Source organism: Artemia sp. Qi Xiang Cuo, chromosome 2 (assembly GCF_049724085.1).
Source record: "Artemia sp. Qi Xiang Cuo chromosome 2, ASM4972408v1, whole genome shotgun sequence".
In the NCBI taxonomy this organism is placed as follows: Eukaryota; Metazoa; Arthropoda; class Branchiopoda; order Anostraca; family Artemiidae; genus Artemia; species Artemia sp. Qi Xiang Cuo.
Genome location: NC_142795.1, coordinates 95,570,461 through 95,593,003, shown reverse-complemented (window position 1 = coordinate 95,593,003; position 22,543 = coordinate 95,570,461). Strand labels below are relative to the sequence as shown.

The window sequence follows — 22,543 nt, the reverse complement described above, 5'->3', positions numbered from 1 at the left end:
ACATCGAAACTTTAAACGAACAGAAAATATTACATATATAATTGAGTTCACCCCGTAGTCAATGCCTCGCTCTTTAAGCCAAAGTTTTCTAGTACTTTCAAAAGAGCTATTTATTCTAATTAAACGGCCTTTGTAATTCAGCGGTCATTCTTAAAGAACTGGAACAAAATTTTAACTTAGTCTAGAGGGCAAGGTATTGACTAGGGGGCGAACCCCTTAATATACGTAATAAAAATATATGAATATAGAAGTTCGTTACGTAAGTTAATTCGTAAGTTACGTATATTTATTACTAATAAAACGTTCGTAAATAAAATTAAACAAGTTTCGAGAAAGCCATTTAACTAAATAAAAGTAAATTAATATGAAAATTTTGTTTTAATTATTCATTTCCGGTGAGCCAAAATCAAAACCTGCATTAATTCAAAAACGTTCAGAAATTAATTAAAAAAACAAGTTTTTTTAAACTGAAAGTAAGGAGCGACATTAAAACTTAAAACGAACAGAAATTATTCCGTAAATGAAAGGGACTGTCCCCTCCTCAACGCCTCGCTCTTTACGCTAAATTTAGTAGTAAGGCCATATTGACTCCGAGCGGGAGTCCATATATGGGCATAGCCTCCCTAGGGGAAATGGATTTCCGAGAAATTTATTGCGTAATCGAAGGGGAAGTGAATTTCCGAGAAATTAATTGCGTAATCGAAGGGGAAGTGAATTTCTGAGAAATTGATTACATAATCGCTAGGGGCAATGTATTGATCTAGGACTCGAGGGGGAAGTATATTACCGAGAACTTGATTACGTAATCGAAGGGGAAGTGGATTTCCGAGAAATTGATTGCGTAGTCGATTGGGAATTTTATTGATCCGATAACGGGAAACAGGATCACGTGTCTCCTTCTCAGCCAATCAGAGGGCTGGTTACATATTAGCGGTAGAGGTTTGCAGAGAATATAAGCAAATGATTTTGGCTATATTTGTTTTATTAGTCTGTGAATAGAGTTCAAAAGAGTAAGAAGAACAGTTTGACTTTACTCTTTTGGATATATATATTTGTGTGTTGATAAGTGGAATATTTACTCTATTAGAAGTTGATAGTGGAGTTGATGGTAATAATAATAGAGCACCAAACATTGCGGTGGAAATCACGAGAGGATCACGGCTTTGTCTGGAATGGGATGAAGTATATGCAAGATATGTGATATCCTTGAGCAAATTTAAAATGGAGGATGAATTATGTTTCGCTGTAAAAGTGGATATAGCGCATGTTAATGGACTTCAAAGTGCTTTAAGTGCATTAGTGAAGCGAATCGAAAACAATAAACTGTATCGCAAATTATACATGCTTAGTATTATTGTTGTTGTAATTATTCAATAAAATTGTTTCGAAATCAAAAATTTTCCATTTCTTTTCTGGTCAGGTTAGACTAGGGGCTAGCGAATCAGGTTCATTCTAGAGTCAGAAGTCAGAGTGAAAGGATTGAAAAATGAATAAATTTGAGAAAGAGAGAATTAGATCAAATCTAGTGTTTATGGAAAAACATTTGATTTTGGATGATGAATTTCTCGAGTTATCTCTTCAACGCAGGGTATTCTGTCGTCAGGGAACACTTGACAATATAATGAGGAGTGATTCTCCCCCATTGGACTATTGTATGAAACTTTTAAAATGTGATTCAAGTGCTTATACTCAATTTATTGATATATTAATTGGAATTAATATATATAGCACATGTGAATAGACTTCAACGTGCTTTAAGTGCATTAGTGAAACATATCGAAGACAATAAACTCTATCGCTAATTGTACATGCATAGTATTATTGTTGTTGTAATTATTCAATAAAATTTTTCGAAATCGAAAATGTTCCATTTCTTTTCGGTGCAGGTTAGGTTACTTTACTCTTAGGGTACTTTACTCTTAGGGCACTGAAATCAATACTGTATAGGTCTGAGAGGATATTTTCCCCTAGAAAGTCGTTCAGACGTGAATTGTCACTATAAATATGGAGAAACTGCTTGTAAGTATAGCCGTGACATCGGAACACAAAATATAGTAGTACATGGAAGCCACAGCTTTTAGTCGTTAGATCCTGCACCCTCTTTCAATTTTGAATAATAGTTTTCCCTTTGCTCTCACTGTAGTTTCTGATGTGGGGTGTTTAGAATGTATAGGGTGCACCAACAGGATCAAAAAATTCAATCGTCTTTATTGTTTGAAAGATGCACAGCCAATCACCCACCAGCATAGTCGACGGGCTGCTATTAACAATAATCAAGGTATTGTAGACACTTTGAATTTTTCCAAGAAAGTCCGAGGGTAGACAATAGGATTTGTACTGGGACATGTAGGGGTCCATATTAAATACATTGATTATTTGACTGGTGTTCATGGCGCCAAGTCTAGTAGAACACCACCTTTGGGAGTGATTTCCTAATAGGTGTCACATTGATTTTGTAAGATCAGTGCAATACTCTCAGTCGAAGGATTATTAAATGAACACTCTAAACGCAAAGTCTCCGTATTTACTCTACTTATATCATGTGTGCCAGAAGAATCTAATACAATGATACCATTTGTTTTAGCAAACATTCATTCGGTTATCTCATTTTTAAATAGTTGCGAATCATGATCTAGGATTTGAAGTGTCAGCTCATACAATGTTCTATAGGATTAATCAAAAGATAGATTGTAGAGTGGGATACCATTTACTTTACACACAAGAGATGAAAGTCCAAAAATCTCGAATTTATGTGGGCATTCAGTTCACGATCCTATTGCACTGGCGCTTTTTACAAATGCCAAAGCGAGTTTTGACGGAATTTCGCCATTGATAAAGGATGAATCGGTGAAGGTGCGTGAGCCCATGGTAATATGACGTTGATTGGTGATTGTATGAGGAACAAGTAGTTTAATATTATTTCCATTGGCTCTCAGTTTTTCCACGGCCAAAGCAACAGAACTCATGACCTGTTGTTTGCGTTTTTGAAGTATTGCCGAGGTGAGCGAGAGACTTACATCAGGATTGGCAGCAAGTTCTTTTCTCAATATGAAATTAGATGGTGCAAGCGTCAGTTTTATATCCACTTTAACATTGGGCGGCAGCCATTGGGGTATATTAAATATTTCATGATATATTTTTCCAACTAGATGTAATTCACTAGTTGTATTATTTTTAAGTGCATCTGTACTATCAGTATTAGTAATATATTCATATCCATTGGAGGTGCCTCTCAATTCCTTGTATGACTTGGGTTTCATTAGCATGAATTGCATATAGCTTGTATAATTTGAGAGATTGTTGCTTGTGCTCACCAGCGTGCCATTGATGTAGACACTGATTTGACGAAATAGATTATGTAATATACAATTTTCATAGGATATTCGATCGGCCCGAATCGGCATTGTATTATCGGATTTCCGGACTTTCATTTGTAAATCTATAAATGTTGAAGACATGTCCATAAAGTAGTCTTCATTGGAATAAATTTGAAAGTGGATATTATTGGAGAGGGGTTGTTGAGGATAAAATTGTTCATAGTATCCATACTTGACACTCACATCAACATTTTCAGCATTGAATAGATTCAATGAGGCGGTGATTGAAGGTTGAGAATCCTTATGCGGCAGGTAGGACATCTTAAGAGAAGAAATCTAGTTTCGATCTAACAATTTTCTTCCTGGGGCTTCTTCTTCTGTTTACAGCACGTGTCGGCTTTTTCTTCTTTTCTTTGACAAGAGGGATGATGTCTTTCGTTTCCGACCTGAGTGGAGACTGATGAGTGATGCATTGTTTCTTGACCTTTTTAAGCCTTTACCATTTTGTTTTAATCTCTCGCCAAGGCTTCACGCACTGGACCTAAGATTTTCCTTAGCACTTTTTTTAAAATCCTTGCTAGAGCCCCAATCGTATAGTGTAGAGGATGCAAAATCTGTCACAGCCGGTACAAGATATTTTATAGCCAGTGGTAGTGAAGAGCGAAACAGCTTAGCAAACCAACTGCCAAGACCGTAGCCAGACATTGACGAGCGACCTTTGTAATAGTCCATTCCATTGCCCTGTTGTCTTGGGCCAAGAGTATTAATATAGCAGTCAATATCAGGACAAGTGAATACCACTTTTCTATTAGACATCTTGTTGTTGAACGATGGGACGAAATTGGCATGTAATCACAGCCAAACATTTTGAAATTGCTATGGGATCACCCAATTCAGTTCTTAGTGTTAACTGACAGAGTTCCAAATAGGAAGTGTTTACGGGAATATACTGAAGATGCTTCATACTGTAGTGGTGAATATGTTCTTGATTGGTTTTTCGTTCAAGAACTCGTAGGAGGGGAACATTTGAATTACCAACCCGAGATGTTTCCACAAATGAGGCGTAGAGAAATATACAAGTGTCCGTGGAGAAGGCAGGCTGGTAGTCAGCAAAAATGAAATTAGTGTTTCCGGCACTTTTACCATTGATTATATTCAGCTTAAAGCCAAGAACATCCTTTAGGTTATCATTGAGAATAACCTTTTCGCTGGCAATTGGTGAAATAATGTAGATCTTGCCCTCCTCCTTTGAATAGTTGAAGTGAAAAGCTCCTTTTTTACGAGCGGAAATTCTTTTATTAATAGAACGATATAAATCATTCATACAGGTGAGTTCCTCGTAGGGTAATTCAATATATGGATAATCCATCCAATTGATTTTTTGAATTTATTCTTGATCACTTGATGATGGTGACGGCCAATCATAGCGATTACTTTTGATTTCATATCTACGATCTTTTCTCAGTATGTCATAGGTATTATTGAGAATACAGTCGACAAAATCCACTTCATACTGTCCACTCCCGTCGAATTTGATGGTGGGGAATAGTTTTGTCCAAAAATCACTTATTCTATTCAATTCATTGTAGAGAGGATCAGAAATATTGGACATGAAAGTCACATAGAAATCATTGGGCATTGTTAATATCTTCAGCACTGACCCAAAAATCAATATCTGAGTTGTATCCTAGCCAGTGAACAAGCAACAGTCTCTTGCCCCTACGAGTACGACTCTTTAATATCTTTTCATTTTGATAAATTTTACTAGTGTTTCTAACTTTTTTAAGCTCTTATTCATAAACACCGCTAAGAATTTCATCATTTTTGTCCTCTCGTAGTTGATATGTCGTTGGTTAATCGTCCAAGATTTTGGACACTTTAAAAATTTCAGTGCTTAACAAATAAGTCCTCATTTAAAACACATTGGTGGTTCGATTAATGCGAAGACTATCACCAATAATAAATTTTTTCTTCACATTTTTTTTTTCTTTTCCACTATCGGAGTATTACTTTAGAACAGTATCAAATGTATTTTCACTGCAGTGAACATCCCAAGGGCTCGAGTTGGGCAGAGATCGATGAGGTCGATGGTTGTATATCCGCATGATTTTATCTAAATCATGAATAAAAGCCGGTGTGTTATTCAGGCTACAATATCTTGAAATTAATAGACGAATCGTTCTTATCATTCGTTCAGCCAATGCAGCCTTTATCGGACTGTGACTATGATAGAGTGCTTTATTATATTTTAATAGAACCTTTTGTACATGAGGATTAACAAATTCACTACCAAGATCTGATTGAATTTATCTATACAGATCCTGTTCAAGAATAGTTTCAATGGCCCGAGCAACTTCAACACCTCTCTTTGATCGCAGTGGAATGGCATAGGAATAGCGACTAAAGACACTGATTGCCACCAGAATATATTTGTAGGGCGCATTGTGACGCTGTTGAATTGCATCTAAAGTTAAAAGATCCGTTTGCATTATATGCAGAGGGAAAAAGGCTTTAGTTTGTCAATATTGTTTGCCGCGAAGCCTGTGATTCCGATGCAGTGTGTAACTCGGTTCATTCTCTAGATACTGTTTTGCTTTTTTCAATGTGCTGCCGGAGACAACTTTAGAAAGCATTTTGGGAGAACTTAAACTTCCCGCTTCACCAATATTTTCATAGACACCTTTCTGAAGTACATCCATTTTGAACGCAAACACATAGTGTGATGTCCACTCTTCTTTTGAACACTGGAGTGTGAATCAATTCATCTTCGCTTTTAACTAGCAGCAACAGGTGTTGCAAAATCTTTGCTGCTGCTGCCGCTAGTATTTTCCAATATTGAATCTTCTTCTTCTTTTTTAAATGGTATTGGTGATGGTGTTGTTGGATGACTATATTCTCTTAGTTTCTTAAGAATTTTCTTATTGTCAATAAGACTTTTTGGGAAGTTTGATACACTTAGAAAGGTGTATAGATTATTGTCAAATGATAAAAGTCCTTTACGATTCGTCACCATATCATAAATTAAATCAACTAGATTATAACTTTTTACTTGAATAGTAATTTGTCTCTCTGCGCGGTCCACTTGAATTTGATGTTCATCAACAGTTTTCAAAATAAGATATGATGCGACTCTTTTACCCCGTTTACAATAGGTGAGTGGAACTAGGTTCCGAATTTTCGTTGCAATCGAATTCAATTCTTTCTCCTTTGATGCTGCTGCAGAATCTTGAGAAGATGTTTCCCGTTTAAAAGGATCGGTAACAGTGGTGGGTCTCTCACGATAAGGTTTATGCTTTTCCACACGTCGCAATGCATCTTGAAGTAAAAGCAGTTGTTTGTCATCGGCAATATTCTCATCATTAATGAATTTGCTTAGATTGTCTTCAAAATGTTCGACAGGCGAGAGGACAAGTTCAAATGGTGTCAATTTTTAGGGTTTTGCCATTCTCTCTCTAGAGAAAACTGTTTACAAGTCCTGCAATTATTGGCAGTAAAATTGTAAAAAAGCTACCGCCTGCTTGAAGGAGACGTTTTCTTTCAAAATTTTTTCCTTTGTTTTTACAAGCCAAGGCACGTACAGTGGAACGATGTTGCTTTGTCTTTTGTCTAACACCTTCTGGTAGTTTAACATTGCCCTCAGTTAAATTTAAACAAAGTTCAGATATTAGATTAATGAAATCGTTGTCAACACCATGTTTGAGTATGGCCTTCCTAAGCAAGGGTTTTGAAGTGCTTAAAACGGAAAATAAATGCCGTTGTTCGTCTAGTTTCTTCAGTGTCATAACAGCAACTAACAGCCTTTTCTATTGTTCACTAGAAGATATACTGTAATTTCGTTGTTAAAAATGTCATTGACTACACGTATGTACTCAGGTTTACTCTGATTATGATCCAACAATATGTAACCGTAGGGCTTGTTAGTCACCTGAGTGTACACTGACAATAGAACTTTTGGGGAGCCGGGGTATATCTGTTTATTTAGAGTTATGAGCGATCTAGAATCACTAACGACTCGATAGATAATATAGATGGTGCAATTAAAAGCAAGGGTTTGCATACATTTGATCTGATGAAACAGATTGTGTATAACTAGGGTTATGGAAATCTGTTCATGGTGGAAGCAAACAGTCAAGAGTTGTAGCATTTCCTGTGAGAACTGTTCAATGGATTTAGCCGAATCATCAATAATCAGCCAAGAGTTCAATTCAATACTATTGAAAACATCAAGTTCCCGTATGAATTGTATTGGTATGGTTGTGGCAATAGCTTTTATTTGATCGTAGGACTCCTGCCAAATACTATAGCAATAGTAGATTTTTTTTCGGCTTTTCCAAAAACATTTTATCGCAATGTCGATTTATTCTAGCTAAGAGTGTTGCCGTCCCCAATATTTACGGCCAGTAAGGAAACGATCTACAGACTGTTTTAAATTGATATTTGCTATTGTTTCCGCTGCTGACAAAAGTCGGACTATAACTAACTTTAATTCATGCGTGCCCAATGAAAAAGTAGTAGTAGTAGTAGTAATTTCCCCATAGATCTATCTAGTACGTTATCAAGAACAACAACAACAAAAACAATATTTCATGGCAGCATTTATTTCGGCAACATGAAAACAAATATTTGTTCAACATGAACCTGACAACGATAAAAATAACATTTTATGTTCAACAAGAACAGTTGACAATATTTCATGGCAGCATTTATTTCGGCAACATGAAAACTCTATTTGTTCAACATGAACATGAACATGAACAACAATGATAAAAATTACACTTTATGTACAACATAAATAAAAACACTTTTTGTCCATCAACAGCAAGAACCTGACACTTATTGTCTTAAAAACACTTTTTGTCCATCAACATGAACACTTTATGTACATTAGTACACAGAGTAGCAAACTTTTCTGTACAACAACAACAACAACAACAACACTTTTTTTTTTAAAACAAAAAAACACTTGAAAAAACAACACTTGAAAAAAAAACACTTGAAAATTCTGGATAGCACAGTTGAACATTATGAATTTAAATGGGGAGACCCCCCCCCCGGAGTGGCTGCAAGCGGGACCCCCCCCCCCCGGGGCCGGCTGCGGGAAGGGTCCCTCCCCCCGGGGGCCGTGGGGCGAAAAAACTGTACAATAGTTGTCGTCACTGCGGCAGGTTAGGTTGGGTTAGTTGGGTTAAGATGGTTAAGGTTGAGGTTAGTTAATTTATGAAAGAGTTAGAGCATTTAATTTATGAATGGGTTGGGTGGTTAGTTGGTTAGTGGTTGGGTTAGTTGGTTAGGTTAATTTATCCAGACTAAGTTTATTACGATAGTCTTTGCATTGAATAGGGTCTGATATACGGTAGTGACCATGAGGTAAGAAACACACTATTCGCGAGCACATAGACTTTGTTAGATATAAACGACATTGCATTTTTTTCCACTCTCACAGTATAATTTCTATACTGTAGAGAGCGAATTGCAAGCACTTGTGCTCTCGGCACTAGGCTACTTTCTACACAGTCTCTGTACATGCTCATGTTGAAATTGCTCTTTACAAAGTGTGTAGGCACCCCTTTACACGCCTTCTTTTCATCCCCATTATGATTTTTTACGCAATAAATTTTGCGACCTAGGAACACCCCCCTGGATGTCAAGTCACTCCCCGTCTCTGATTTTAACATTAATAGTTGGTTGGGGCTTGACGTTTCACCAACTCGGGGTAGAGTGATTGATTCCAGTTGGTAAAATCCATCCGCGAGCTGATGTGTTCCCCCTGCTTTAGATACTCAATTAACTCTTCTGTCCCATTTATCTTTAAACACCGAGGATTTGAATTACAGCAGCAAAATTGCCCCTTTCCCTCTCTATGCCAATACAACAGGAGCAAAGTGTAAAAAAAACGACCGCCAAAGCTTTTTTGGACTTTCCAATACTGAACTGCCTAGTACTAAGATGGTGCTGTATACAACAACCAAACCCAGTGTTTGACTAATTAAATTGACGGGCCCCTTACAGGGAAGACCATCCCTTTTTTTTTAAACGAACCCCAACTTCAAATTCAGTTTCATACTGAACCACAGTAACGCCGATATTTAAATGGGCATTAGCCCTTTCAAAAATATCGATAGATCTTTGCGTCACTGGGTATTTTCCTTCTAAACAAGAGAAATCTACAATGGGGAAATTGGACCCGTCCTTCCCATGTACAGCCCAATCGTCTAAATTTGTCTTGGTAGCTTCACGTGCTAGAGGCTCGAATGCTGATATGAGGAAAGCATACTTGAAACATTTTTGACCTGTTTCAAAACAGATCCGCTGGACACCTTTACATCCTTCTAAATCTGGATTATATTTTAAAATTGTACACTTATCCCTATGCCCGCCTCTTAAAATAAAATTTTTCTTAAATTTACAAATATTAACGCTTAAATTTTCAATAAATAAAACTACAGACCCACTTCCGTTTCGTTTAAAGTTCTCAAGATGCGCAATAATATGACCTATCCACTCGCAAAAAAAACCCTCAAAATTTTCAAAATTCGGATAAATCACACGCATCTCGGAATGTATATAATGATAGTAAACTTCACTTTTCCCCTCATTTAAATAAAACCCCTTTAAAACAATAGAAACCTTAAATGAAACCCTACCCCCCATACTTGACTTTGGTTCTCCAGCATTGGACGAATTTTATCTTCAGATATATGCACAATTTCTATAGGACCAAACACATAATTTCCCCCCCATTAATGAATTAAACGGGTCCCCAAAAATCGCAGTGTAAACAACTATTGCATTTAAAATTGTGCTGGACAACTGAAAGTCTGGAAATGTCGTCAATTGGATGATTACCCCCTCCCCCTCTTGTATATTACCAACACTCCCTCCACATTGTTCAACAATATTTGGGGTATGCGAATGCTCCACTTCAGTTGTTTGAAGTGGATCGTTAAGGTAATCGGAGGCTAGAGGAGGAGGGTTCCCAGTTAATTGGTTTGTAAAATCATCTAAAAGCTGTAGGGTATTTTGACTCAAGTCTCCCTGCTCAACTGTGCTATTATCTACATTAAAAAGAAAATCATTTAAAAAATCATCAATATTATCAGGTATTTGACTGTCATTAACGATACGACTCCATGGTGAGTTGCTGTGGAAGTCCACCGATGCGTCCTCTCCGTCTCCAACTGACGAGCAGGGGGGGGGATGGAGAGTATGGAACCAATGGTCCAATCTATAAATGAAAAATAGCTTATTTTCAAAGTGTTCAAATCACCCCTACTGTTTTTTAAAATTTGGATTATTATTTACGTATTATTTAAAACGCGCTTAGTAGTAGTAGTAGCAGTATGCACATAGTAGCATTTGGTTAATTCACTGTTCCCCACACAACTATCGATATTCTGAAAGTTCCAATTTCCAACTTAATATAAGATATTTACAATCTAAAACGCTGCTTTACATAGAAGTTGGCACTGTTTGATTTTGTTCAAACAACTCCCCTCAATTTCCAGTATTTAATGCCCCCCTCCGAGCCGCTCAATGAGCTCGGCCCAGCGCTTCCCGCGGCACTTCCAGCGGCACTTCCCAGGGCGCTTCCCGGCCCCCGCAGCGCTTCCCGGACCCATAGCGGCTCCCCACCGGTTAATATAAGATATTTACAATCTAAAACGCATGACATAGTAGGTTTTGATTTTGTTCAAACAATCCCTCCAAATAAAATTTCGTATTAATATCTCATTATCTGCTCTGGAAAAAAAACATGATTTGAAATGGATAGCCATCCCCTGTCATGATACACAACTCATTCCGATAGAAATTTGTTTTTATGAATATTTGTAGAGGCAAGATTAACCTTTCGTTATATCGCAATAAAAATTACCTTACCCTATTATGAACAGAATATAGTTCCTTTTTTGGATTTACTAACCAAATTTAGCATGGTGAATGAATGCACTTGACATGATTCAAAGGAAGAAAGTTATATTTCCTTTGGGAGAAAAAAATCTTTTAATATATCTGAGATACACGTTTACTGTGTTCGAAACTGGGGAAAAGAAAAGGCCTAAAAAAGTTGGAAGAATTAGGTAGATATTTTTATAACTAGAGGTAAATTCTCACAGCCTTCAAATTGAGTGGGGAGGAAAAACATCCTTTAAAATCTATGATATAATTTTACAGTGTTGAAAAAAAGCGAAAAGCAAAAATATGGAAAAAAAAGGTAGGAACGAATCATATTTGAAAAAAAGTGGAAAAGTCACTCTAAAAGTAATTTCATATAAACTATTTAAAAATATTATTATGAGATAAAGAAATATATTATGAACTTGAGGGGGGGTACCAGAGAAAATATGAAAAAAAAGAGCAGGTTGACAAGCAAAAACAAAAAAAAAATAGCTTTAGATAGCTCTCAGGGCGGGGGGAGCAGAGAAAATTAAAACAATGGTTGGGGCGGTGGGTTAGTATTTTAATATCTCTGAGTTTATATTAGGTTGAAAAATAGTTTTGTTTTTAGATATTTCTATAAGATAGGTAAGAAAACATGCTCACATTCACATATTCTGGCTGTATATGACTGTCCGAAAGCCCAGGTAAAGCATACTGTACCATCTGTGGACATTGCGTAGGTGGGGCAGTGACATTACCTGCAGCGAAATTTGCCATTATGTAGGAAGCTGCCCATTCACTTTTGAATTTCCTGCTATTGGATGGGCCAACGATATCATGGGCTTGGGTAGATTGGTTTGCGGTTTTAGTGGGACCATCATGTCTTATGACCACAGACCTCGAAGGTTGCGCAGAGGGTACGGTTTAGGATGCTCCAGCCATCTCTCTCCGTTGTACGGGGGCTGCCTCGTCCTCTCTCGCTCTCTTGGATGGAGGGGGTATACATTCTTCATAATTGGCCTTAAAAAAGAAGAGAAAAAATTAGTATCAAAATAATTTCCCCCTTTTTTAAAGAAGGAAAATTAGTATCCCCACCCACACTAACCATAATTTTGTCTAGAAAAGCATTTATCACTAAGAAAGCCCCCCTACGCCAGCATTTTCAGTAAAGCAAAAAGTAAAAATATACTAAACTCAGAAATCAAATGCTATTTTAATTAATTAAAAAAGCTTATTCATAGAAATCCCAACCTAACCTTACTTTTCATGCAAAGAACCACTTTGTTTTCATTTTACAATAATGGCAATAGAATTGAGGCGTGTCCCCCTCCTTCCTTTCACCAAGGTCATGCAAATATTGTTATTTATTATTTTCTTAAATAATCCCGTTTCCCTCCTCCAAAAATACAGATTACGAATCCACGAGCTTAATAAACAGCAATCCCATTTTGCTTAGAATCGTTTTAATTTGAGAAAGAGAGAAACAAATCCTTTTTATCACTGAGACCTTTTGGTTAATTTACTAACGTAAAGGATTGACAAGCAGGAAGTGCAATTGTGGGGTATCACCTGTTTAAATCACTGCGGAAAAATCTTTTTAAGCCAAGTAAGCGGCGGCGGCTTAAATGGAAACGGTATATTAATAGCTAAGGGATAGACAGAAGTTGAATGTCACTTTTTGATAGGCTTACAGAAATAATAAATTTATCTAAAAATATAAATTTTTCTTTTGGAAGAATTTTAATTTCAAAAACAGTGGGGGTGGGGGGTTTGATGGGGGTTAGGTAGTAAAAAGAACATATTTTATGTTTTCTATCGAGTATAAAGCTAGCACGGTGGTTAGGTTTGTGGGGGCGGGGGTACTTACCTAAATATACTGGAGGGTGATCAAGGAAAATAATTTTATTTGAAAATAAAAATGAAAATGTACTAAAACAGAACTTACATGGTAAATTGAAGCGGCTAGTGCTTCAAGCTCATCAACAATATCAATTCTTGTTCTTTCAACTGTGTCAAAATACTTTCTGAATGTTTAATCACAATGCATGTCCGTTATATACGAAATCTAAAGGGCGAATTGTTATGTAACGGGGAAAACCATATGTAAGCAAGTCTCTGATTGGCTGAGAAAGGATATGTAACGGAGTCGCTGATTGGCTGAGAAGGATGCATGTACTTCCGGTTTCCTATTTCTGGACACCTTGACATTCGCCCCGAGCATGCATTTGACCAAAACAACAACAACGAATAAATCCCCAGGCCTAAAGATTAAAGAAGCCATAATGTTTCTTAATTCCCCTTTCGTGAATCAATAATTCCCCGCCGATTATGTAAATCAAGTTCTCAGGTTAGGTTCGCCAAAAGATCAATGAAGCCATGTTTGTTTCTTAATTCTCCTTTCGTAAATCAATACATTCTCCCCCACCGATTATGTAAATCAAGTTCTCAGGTTAGGTTAGCCAAACAACAAAGAAGCCATGTTTGTTTCTTAATTCCCCTTTCGTGAATCAATAATTCCCCGCCGATTATGTAAATCAATTTCTCAGGTTAGGTTAGCCAAACAACAAAGAAGCCATGTTTGTTTCTTAATTCCCCTTTCGTGAATCAATAATTCCCCCGCCGATTATGTAAATCAATTTCTCAGGTTAGGTTAGCCAAACATCAATGAAGCGATGTTTGTTTCTTAATTCCTCTTTCGTGAATCAACACATTCTCCCCCACCGATTATGTAAATCAAGTTCTATTAAATTCAATTCACCCTCGAATCTTAGATTAATACATTGCCCCTAGTGATAATGTAAATCACCACCCAGTGTCATAAATCAATAAGTCCCAGAGCGATAATATATATCACCCCTCGTGTCCTTATACATGGTCAAACAACAACAGATATATAATCCTTGAATAAATTATGTAAAAAAGTTGTAGGTGGCAGCAGGGGTGACTCGTGGGAGTCAATAAGGCCTTTCTACTCAGGACTTGTTGTGGGGGATGTTCAACTAACCAAAAGAAAATATTTGCATCCTAATAATACGGCTTCTACTCACACTACTACTAATGCTACTATTATTAATACTTCTACTACTACTACTACTGCCACTAAAGCTAAGTCTACTACTATTAATTCTACTTCTACTGCTACTAATACTGCTATTAGATTTAAGGTTATTAATTCAAAAAATGTTGGATATATTGAAACTGTGTGGAAATAAATCGAAACACAGGTCAAAAAGGTGACAAAGCAATCAAGAACAGCCTACATTATTATGTTAAACCTTTAAGGGTACGTTATGCCGGATTTTAAACTAGCCAGAAGGCACTACGCATATACTATTAATACTACCACTACAGTTACTGTAAAAAATGACGCTAAGGGTATTAAGGTGAAACTATTAAGGAACGTTCAATGGGGAGTTTCAATTAAATGAAAAAACTATATGCATGAAGGTTTTCGAAAGGGCACATAGGCAATGTCAGCGCCACTCTATAATAACTAGCGTGCAGGCAGCGCCGCTCTATAATAACTAGAAATGTCATTGAAACTTTTAAAGAAGCTAGCTCGTTACAAAATTAAAAGTTCTAGTGCCCTTTATAAGAGTAAAAAGAGATTGGAGGGAAAGCAGCACTCCTCCCAAGCCCATTCATTTTCTACACATCCAGGCAAAATTTTGACACAGCAAAGTAGAACGGCCCAGCAACTATGTCTCTAGGGATATTGGCTATCTCAACCCCCCACAATTATGCAATTGATCCTTTTATGGTTTAAAACTAAATGTTGCTGTAAAACTAAATCAAAAGACACTGTGTGTATAGTCACCAATAAGAAACCTCAGCAATATATCGATAACAACTGGGGATATTCAGTTTAAACTTTCGAGGCTACTACTATTTCTACTTTTGCTCTCATAATTTAAATTAAATCAAAAGAGTGTAAGTGTATCCAGGTTGTCAAAGAGCATTAATACAGTTTTCTTGGAATTAAATTAAGTTTTATTTTTCAGGTCAACTTGAAGAGGCATAAAATGAAATTAAGCAATTCTATTTATGTCAGGATTAAAAATTATTAAAAAAGTTTCTCCAACACACAAATAGGAAGCCAAGCTAGGGATTGTTATAGAAAAAAAAAACAAATAAGATAGAAAATAATTTTTTTTTTTACCAAGAAAAGACCATGTAAATAAAAAACGAACATAAATTAAATTAAAAATCTTTTTCTACAAAACAAGTTTTTCAAAGAAAAGTAAAGAGCTCTATGAAACCAAAAATGAGCATTAATAAAGTCAGATAATCTTCAAAGAGTAAAACTACCCCAAATCACCATCAACAAATAAATGAAATTCAAAGCGGACAAATATTACAATAAATAATTGAGTCAAACTCAAAACGAGCAAAAATTAACATGAATAGTACTGACACCCCCATGTCATCTCAAGACCAGAACATAATTTGCACTTTACTGAAAACAAAATACATTTTAAATTTTTTCAATTCTTTTACTTAAAAAAATATTAAAACTAAAGAATAAATACCTGTATATGTATATTAAACTGACAATCCACAGTCATTTGTTGTCTCGCAGTGAAGGATGACAGAAAGCAAAAAAAGCCATTGCCGCCCATCAATCTAGGGCCAAACGATAAGTAGATCGTCCGAAAATGGGGCCATAGGATGTCGTAAAGAAAAATTTAGGGATTTTGGAACTTCTTAGAATGACGTGTAGAGACTCTGAATATACTGGGATGGAGAAGGAACGTACGTAGCTATCTTAACCTCAGGTGGTTTGGTGTTCCAGTAACTTGTCACCACTAGTAGTACTAGTACTACAATAGCTAGTCAGTCATTATCTAGCTATTGAAGACTGAACTCCTATAATCGGATTACTTTTTCAAGTTAAAAGGATTAAATTTGATATTGTTTTGAACTTTGCCATTGCGTAATTTGATGGAAGTGTAGACTTCTACGTGCGGATTATAGCATTCATTATGGCTGTCACTGAAGCAAAATTTGATGAAGGAATGAAACGGCTTCAGGCGTTGCTGGATGAAATATTAGCAGAGCAGAAAAGTTTTTCTGTCTCAATAATTTCCCTTCAAGATGAAGTTAGGCAAATGTCAGCTGAAAATGCGAATCAACGAGAGGAATCTAAAAAGCTTCGAAATGATCTAGAGCAAGAAAAATTGCGGAATAACGATTTTGAGAGTAAGCTTTTGGACACCGAAGTGAGAGAAAGAAAGTTGAATTTGATTGTTCATGGTCTGCCTGCTGAAAAGCATAATCAATCAGTGACTAGCAACGTAAAGTCTCTTCTTTCTGACAAATTGCAAGTTACCGAGGACATTTCTCTTACCAAGTGTCATCGCTTTGCGAGAAATAGGAGTTCAAACATCACTAGTAGGAAAACTAGTGTTCGACCGGCCCATGTTTTTATATCGCTAGACACAGATCATAGCATTCAGGCGACTCTCAGTGAGGTGAAAAAGTTGAAGGGTAGTGGAATCTGCATTTGCACTGATCTCCCACCAAAGCTACATTTCCTGCAGAATGAGCTATTGTCTAAGGAAAAGGACAATCTTGACTTGGGTTTGATTCTTCTTACACGTATTAAACAAAAATAAAGCAAACTATGGCTCGAGTGTAAAAAGTCTCCGTTTTCATAGTGGGTTAACATTGACTAGTTACGGTGATTAATAATGCCATTCGTTTGGTGGGATTATTCTTATTACTTTATGTAATGTTTCTCTGTTCATAGGATCTATTATTTTTATTTCTTGTGAGGTTTTTTGTCCCTCTGTAGCTTATTATAAGTTTATTTTCTGTCTTTGTTGTGTGTTTATATTGAAATGAAGTTATTGATTACAATAGTTTTTTCTGCATCCACATTTCATTTTACAATAAATAAGGTGCATTTCTTTCTTTGGTTTATCCTTATTTTTAAGAAGTTTCTTTTACTTTCATAAATGTTTTGGAGTTCTTGCTGGTTCAGCTGTTTTCGCTATGTTAACGCTCGGACGGCGTGAATTTTGTGAAAGTTTCTGTCGGCCCTGATCATAATTCTGATTATGTACATTGGATGATAATTGTATTGGGGATAAGACTGAGAGACTTAGAGTCTAACCCTTTTGACTTTTCCATTTTGGAAAAGTCAATAAATGATGACCCTTTTGAAATGAGATAAATGATGGTGGGCTAATTAATTTTCCAAAATGGAAATATAAATTACCTTCCGAAGTTTCTTATCTTCCCAGTACCGGTGTTGTGAGAACTGGATTTTTAAATTGTAGAGGTTTTATTAGTTCACAGGATAATCTTGTCGATGTAGTTCATAAGCTATCTTTACATGTCGTTGGATTCTGTGAGGCTTTTATTACAGACCCGACTCCTCAAGTTATGTTTCCTGGATATCAATTTACTTTCAAAAACCTACTGACAAGGTGCCAAGGTGGTTTGGCAGTATTAGTTAAAGAAGGTATCTCTTTCCGACGGCTTGCAAATCTAGAAGATTCTCTTGATGAAATACTTTTTGAAGTACAAGTGACTAAAAATATGCTTGAAAAAATTGACGTAGTTTTTTGCAAACCATACTAACTTTATTCTCCTCCAGCCAAGTCTTTCCTTTATAAGATCATTGATATCTTTTACCAAAATCATTTTTAAACTATATATATTGTCATCTCCGGGTATTTCAACATTAACCTTCTCGAAGCTTCAAATAAAGCTTCTGTTGATGTATTGTCTGCTTGCTTCTCTGCATATCTCCTTCCTACTGGCCTGATACCTACTAAAATTTCACCTAGTTCTGCTTCTCTCATTGATAATTTTTTTTTACATCCTTGCCAATTAAAGCCAATTTTGCTGTTTTAAGTGATATATCGGATTATTTCCTGCTTGTTTCAGATTTAGCTTTTACTTATAAAATACCGCAGGTAAGTAAGGAACGTCAAGTACGGTTAATAAATAAAATAACATTAAAGCACCTGAATGAAAGCCTTGGTTTGTTAGATAGGCAGGATGTAATATCCATGGAGGATACAAATATGGTAGCTGATACTTTCCTAAGAAATTTCAATTGCTGCCTTGATTCTAGTTGCCCATTTGTTACGAAGAAAATTTGCAGTGAAAAATTTCCTTAAGGCCGATATCAGTTAAGAAAAAAAACCAGTTATTTAAAAAGCAGTTAAAGAATCCAACTGATTATAATATTAAAAATTTAAAAATTTTCAAAAATAAATTAACCGCACCGATACGATTGTCGAAACATAGGTATTATAAAGAGTCTTTCGAAGAAGCTCAAAATTCTCCTCGCAAAACGTGGTATTTAATTAATTCTATTATAAAGAAAACAAAGGAATTCTAAGTTTCCTGAAGTTATTAGTTTAGAAAATGGTTCGACTGCTAAGAAATTGGAGAAAGTGGTTGATATTTTGAATACTTATTTCGCTAGTATAGGAGAGAAAATTGTTTCATCAGTAATGAACCAGTTTGATTGATGTAATAATAAACATTTTTCTTCATACCTTCCATCTCCTCAAAGTAATTCAATTTTTCTTGGGCCTATTTCTCGGTCTGAAATAACACAAATAGTGTGTGACCTAAATCCAGGTAATTCAGCGGGAATCGACGGGTCTAGTTCTATAATTGTTAAAGAAATATTGTCTGCAGTAATTTTACCATTCCAGCATATAATTAATCTTTCATTTAAAACTGGAGTTTTCCCGTCTGCTTTTAAAGAAGCGAGGATAATTCCGCTTCACAAAGGTGACTTTCCTGAAAACCCATCAAATTACCGCCCTATTTCTATTTTGTCAGCATTTTCTATAATATTTGAGAAGGCAATTTATAGGAGGTTCTATGACTTTCTTAAATCGTCAAATTTTTTCACAAATTCACAGTTTGGTTTTAGGTCTGGACACAATACTAAACATGCTATCATTGCTCTCATCCAGTATATTCATGAATGCTTAGATAGATGTGAAATTCTAGTAACAATATATTTGGATTTTAAAAAAGCATTCGATACAATATCCCATTGTATTCTTTTTCGTAAATTGGATATTTGTGGTGTGCGCGTACCGGCGTTGGATCTAGTTAAATCTTATCTTTATAAGAGAAGGCAACGAATTGATGGAGGGAATCTTCTCTCTTCGCCTGTTCCTCAGTCCTCGATGGTTGGGGTGCCTCAGGGTTCTGTCCTCGGTCCTCTGCTTTTTCTAGTTTATATAAATGATTTTCACCGCGCTTTAGCAATCCCATGTCTCAGCACACATTTTGCTGATGATACGGCAGTTTCAATTTCTCAGAGGAATGACGAGGAGTTGGAGGCAAAACTTGATACTGCATTTTCTAATGTTCTTGAATGGTGTTCTGCAAATTCTATTGCTTTGAATTTATCAAAAACTAATTTCATAATTTACGGCAGGAAGTCAAATATATGCCCTCGTATTACCCGAATTACTTCTTCAAAGTATCTATTATCAATATCTCGGGTGAAAGTGATAAAGTACCTTGGACTTATGATTGATGAAAGCTTTTCTTTTAAAACACACATTCAAAATATACGCTTAAAGATTTAAAGGTATGTTGGTTTATTGCGGAGGTTGAAGCATTATTTACCCTACTCTGCTTTAAGAAGCATTTATTTTGCTCTGATTCAGTCTACTATTAATTATTGTTCTCTAGTATATTTATCTACATTTAAAAGCCATATTAAACCAATACAAATTTTACAAAATAAAGCAGTAAGAATCCTGAAGCTTTTTATTCCATCACCTATTGCACTTCCAAATAACTCTTCTACAGCATCTTTATATAATTATATAGATATACTTCCAGTTTCTCAACAATTTACTTTTAGAGCGATTATTTTCAAATTTAATTATGACATTAAGAAATTACCGCCATATTACCTCAATCAAAGTTTGTTCTCCCAATCACAAGATTTACATGGTTATAACACGCGACAAAAAAAGAGTATCTACATTGACAAGTATAGTACTGAGAAATCTAAATTCGCCCCGTTCATGTCAATAACGGTGCTGGGATGCTCACAAGGATTTTATTGATAAATTTTCTTCTATCCATTTAATAAAAAGGAATCTTAAATTTCATTTAGTTCAGGATTACTTTTAATTAGGCGTCTTTTTAATATGACTAAGTTATCTGTTTGGATTGTTGTTCTGGGGGAATGTGGGCCTCTTGGCCATCTTTTAGTATTAATTTATATTTAATAATATTGATTTTTTTTTTTTTTTTATATATATATTTGGATCCTGGGCTAGCTGCTACTTTCATATTATTGTTGTATTATTGTATATTTGACGTCGTAATTATCTTTGTATTGTAGCGTAATTTGTTATTGTATCTATGTTTAGGCCTAGTTTTTCGAGATTGTCTCCCCATGGGCCTATGTCAATTATATACATGTATATGTTAATAATAAAATGATTGAACTTGAACTTGAAATAGATATGACACCTCGGAAGTAATAATGAGCTTTCTTTAATATTTCACAGAAATTAGGTAATATTTAAAAGAAAAAATAAGTTAGAGAATTCAAGCAGAATAAACAACACGTATTTAATTACTTAAAAAGAACTTGTAAACGAAAATTGTGTAATAATATCTTTTCAAGTGTTTTCATTATTCATTTCTATTCTTTTAGCTATTGGAGCTAGAATACTTTCAACTTTCACAATCAGTTCTTGCTCTAAAGCACCAATCTTTTCTTCAATAAACTGATTTAACCGCTCTTCAACCCCATCTAATTTCTTTTCGAGCACCATTTCAAGTGTTCGTTCTTTATCCACTGAATCAAGTTTTGTAAAAATAGAATTTAACAACCTACTTTCACAGGCCTTCACTTTTTCATCAACAATCCGTTCAAAAACGTTGATTGAAGAGCTTAAAGGACTTACTGAAGTAGATGGCGTGGATGAAGCTTTGATTTCTTGACAAACAAGCACTACAAACAACATACACCGACGTGGTTCACTTAGTTTTGAAAGCTAAAAAAACAAGGTACTATAAGTAAATAGGCTATTCAGTTACCAAATTAGTTAGCTTGTTGCTCAATAAAAAAAATATCAGAGAAAAACCTTTCAAATAGAACGCTAATCGTGGCCGCCTATAGGCTGAATTTTAGGAGAAAGGCTTGCTTGGTCTAATCGGCAATTCCAATGTTGGATATCGACCCTGGTGACGGGCCGGCGTATGCATCGAACGCCACTGACGAGAGGCCCGGTCGACTGCCGCCAAAGTGTCGTAACGCCACCGGCCGAGGAAGCGGCGTTCCGCTGACTTTAAAATAGTTTGAGCCACTTCTTTATTGCGTCAACCGCAATTCTGGAGCTTTTCTTTTCTCGTGTGGTTAAGGATTTCAATTTCCTCGCTTAGAAATCAAGTGCGGTTTTCAAAATAAACAAACAAGTGCGCACACAAATAGTTTGCAAGAATGCCTCTTGCTTCCAGGGTGAGTTTTTATTCAGCAGTAGTTCTTGTAGCACATCCATTGAATAGACAATTATCTTTCGAAAAGACACCAGATTAAATTCCAGATAGGAACTTAAGATTTAAGGACCTTTCTATTTCAAGACACCTTAGTATAGCAAAGAATCAATATTTATTGAGTCCTTGCCACAGGCAGGTGTTTATAAATACTGAGGTTTTGATTCCGTGACATAGGTGCGTTACGACGCACCTGAAAATTCTCAAGTTCCTAACTGTTAAATTCTGAATTTAACATGGAGGACAATTAATGTGTTTCCTTATTTGTCATAAAACTACAGGAGCCGTAATAACTAGGAGTAGACTAGGAGTTGTCTAATTACAGGACAGGGACCTATTTCAAACATCGACAGAAATGAATGAGAAGGAAACTACAAATGCAGGTCTCCATAATTACCATTTATTTTTATTTGATTCAACACCGCAGAAATCTGTCAAAATTTTCTTAATAAGTATTTCATTAGTTTGAATATTTCAATCATATACATTGGTAACTAAATTAAATGCACAGACAGTTAATAGTAAAGACCTGATTGTAATTGCAAATTTTTAGCTTGACTCTAATATAAGGAAAATAGGCTGCTGCTTATTTTCCAAGATTAAAATCTTGAACAAAGAATCTTAAAAGTGAAATATCTCAATCATAGACAGATTCAATCACTGACATGCGTTGTAAAAAAGTAGTTAGATTTAAATAGACTTGGCTATAAGATTGTAGTCAGCCAGTCCCAACTATCTGCATGAGGTCCAAGATTACGAACCTGCTGTCCTTGTTTAGGGAAGATACATTTTGGTCAAAACATTTGTCCAAGTTCACACACTGTCGGTTTTTACCGACACTGGGTATT

The 22,543-nt window shown here is 35.8% G+C and overlaps 1 protein-coding gene across 5 annotated transcripts in view; it reads right to left on the bottom strand.

Moving 5' to 3' along the window:
* Nucleotides 1–20,651: 20,651 nt before the first annotated feature.
* LOC148955852 (uncharacterized) overlaps nt 20,652–22,543 on the bottom strand; it is a 59,225-nt gene continuing 57,333 nt past the window's right edge. For all 5 annotated transcript variants that reach the window (XM_089108383.1, XM_089108381.1, XM_089108382.1 and 2 more), the window contains one exon: nt 20,652–21,196. In XM_089108383.1, the coding sequence (XP_088964509.1) occupies nt 20,819–21,196 (378 nt within the window). In that variant the 3' untranslated portion in view covers nt 20,652–20,818. The remainder of the gene's footprint in view (nt 21,197–22,543) is intronic.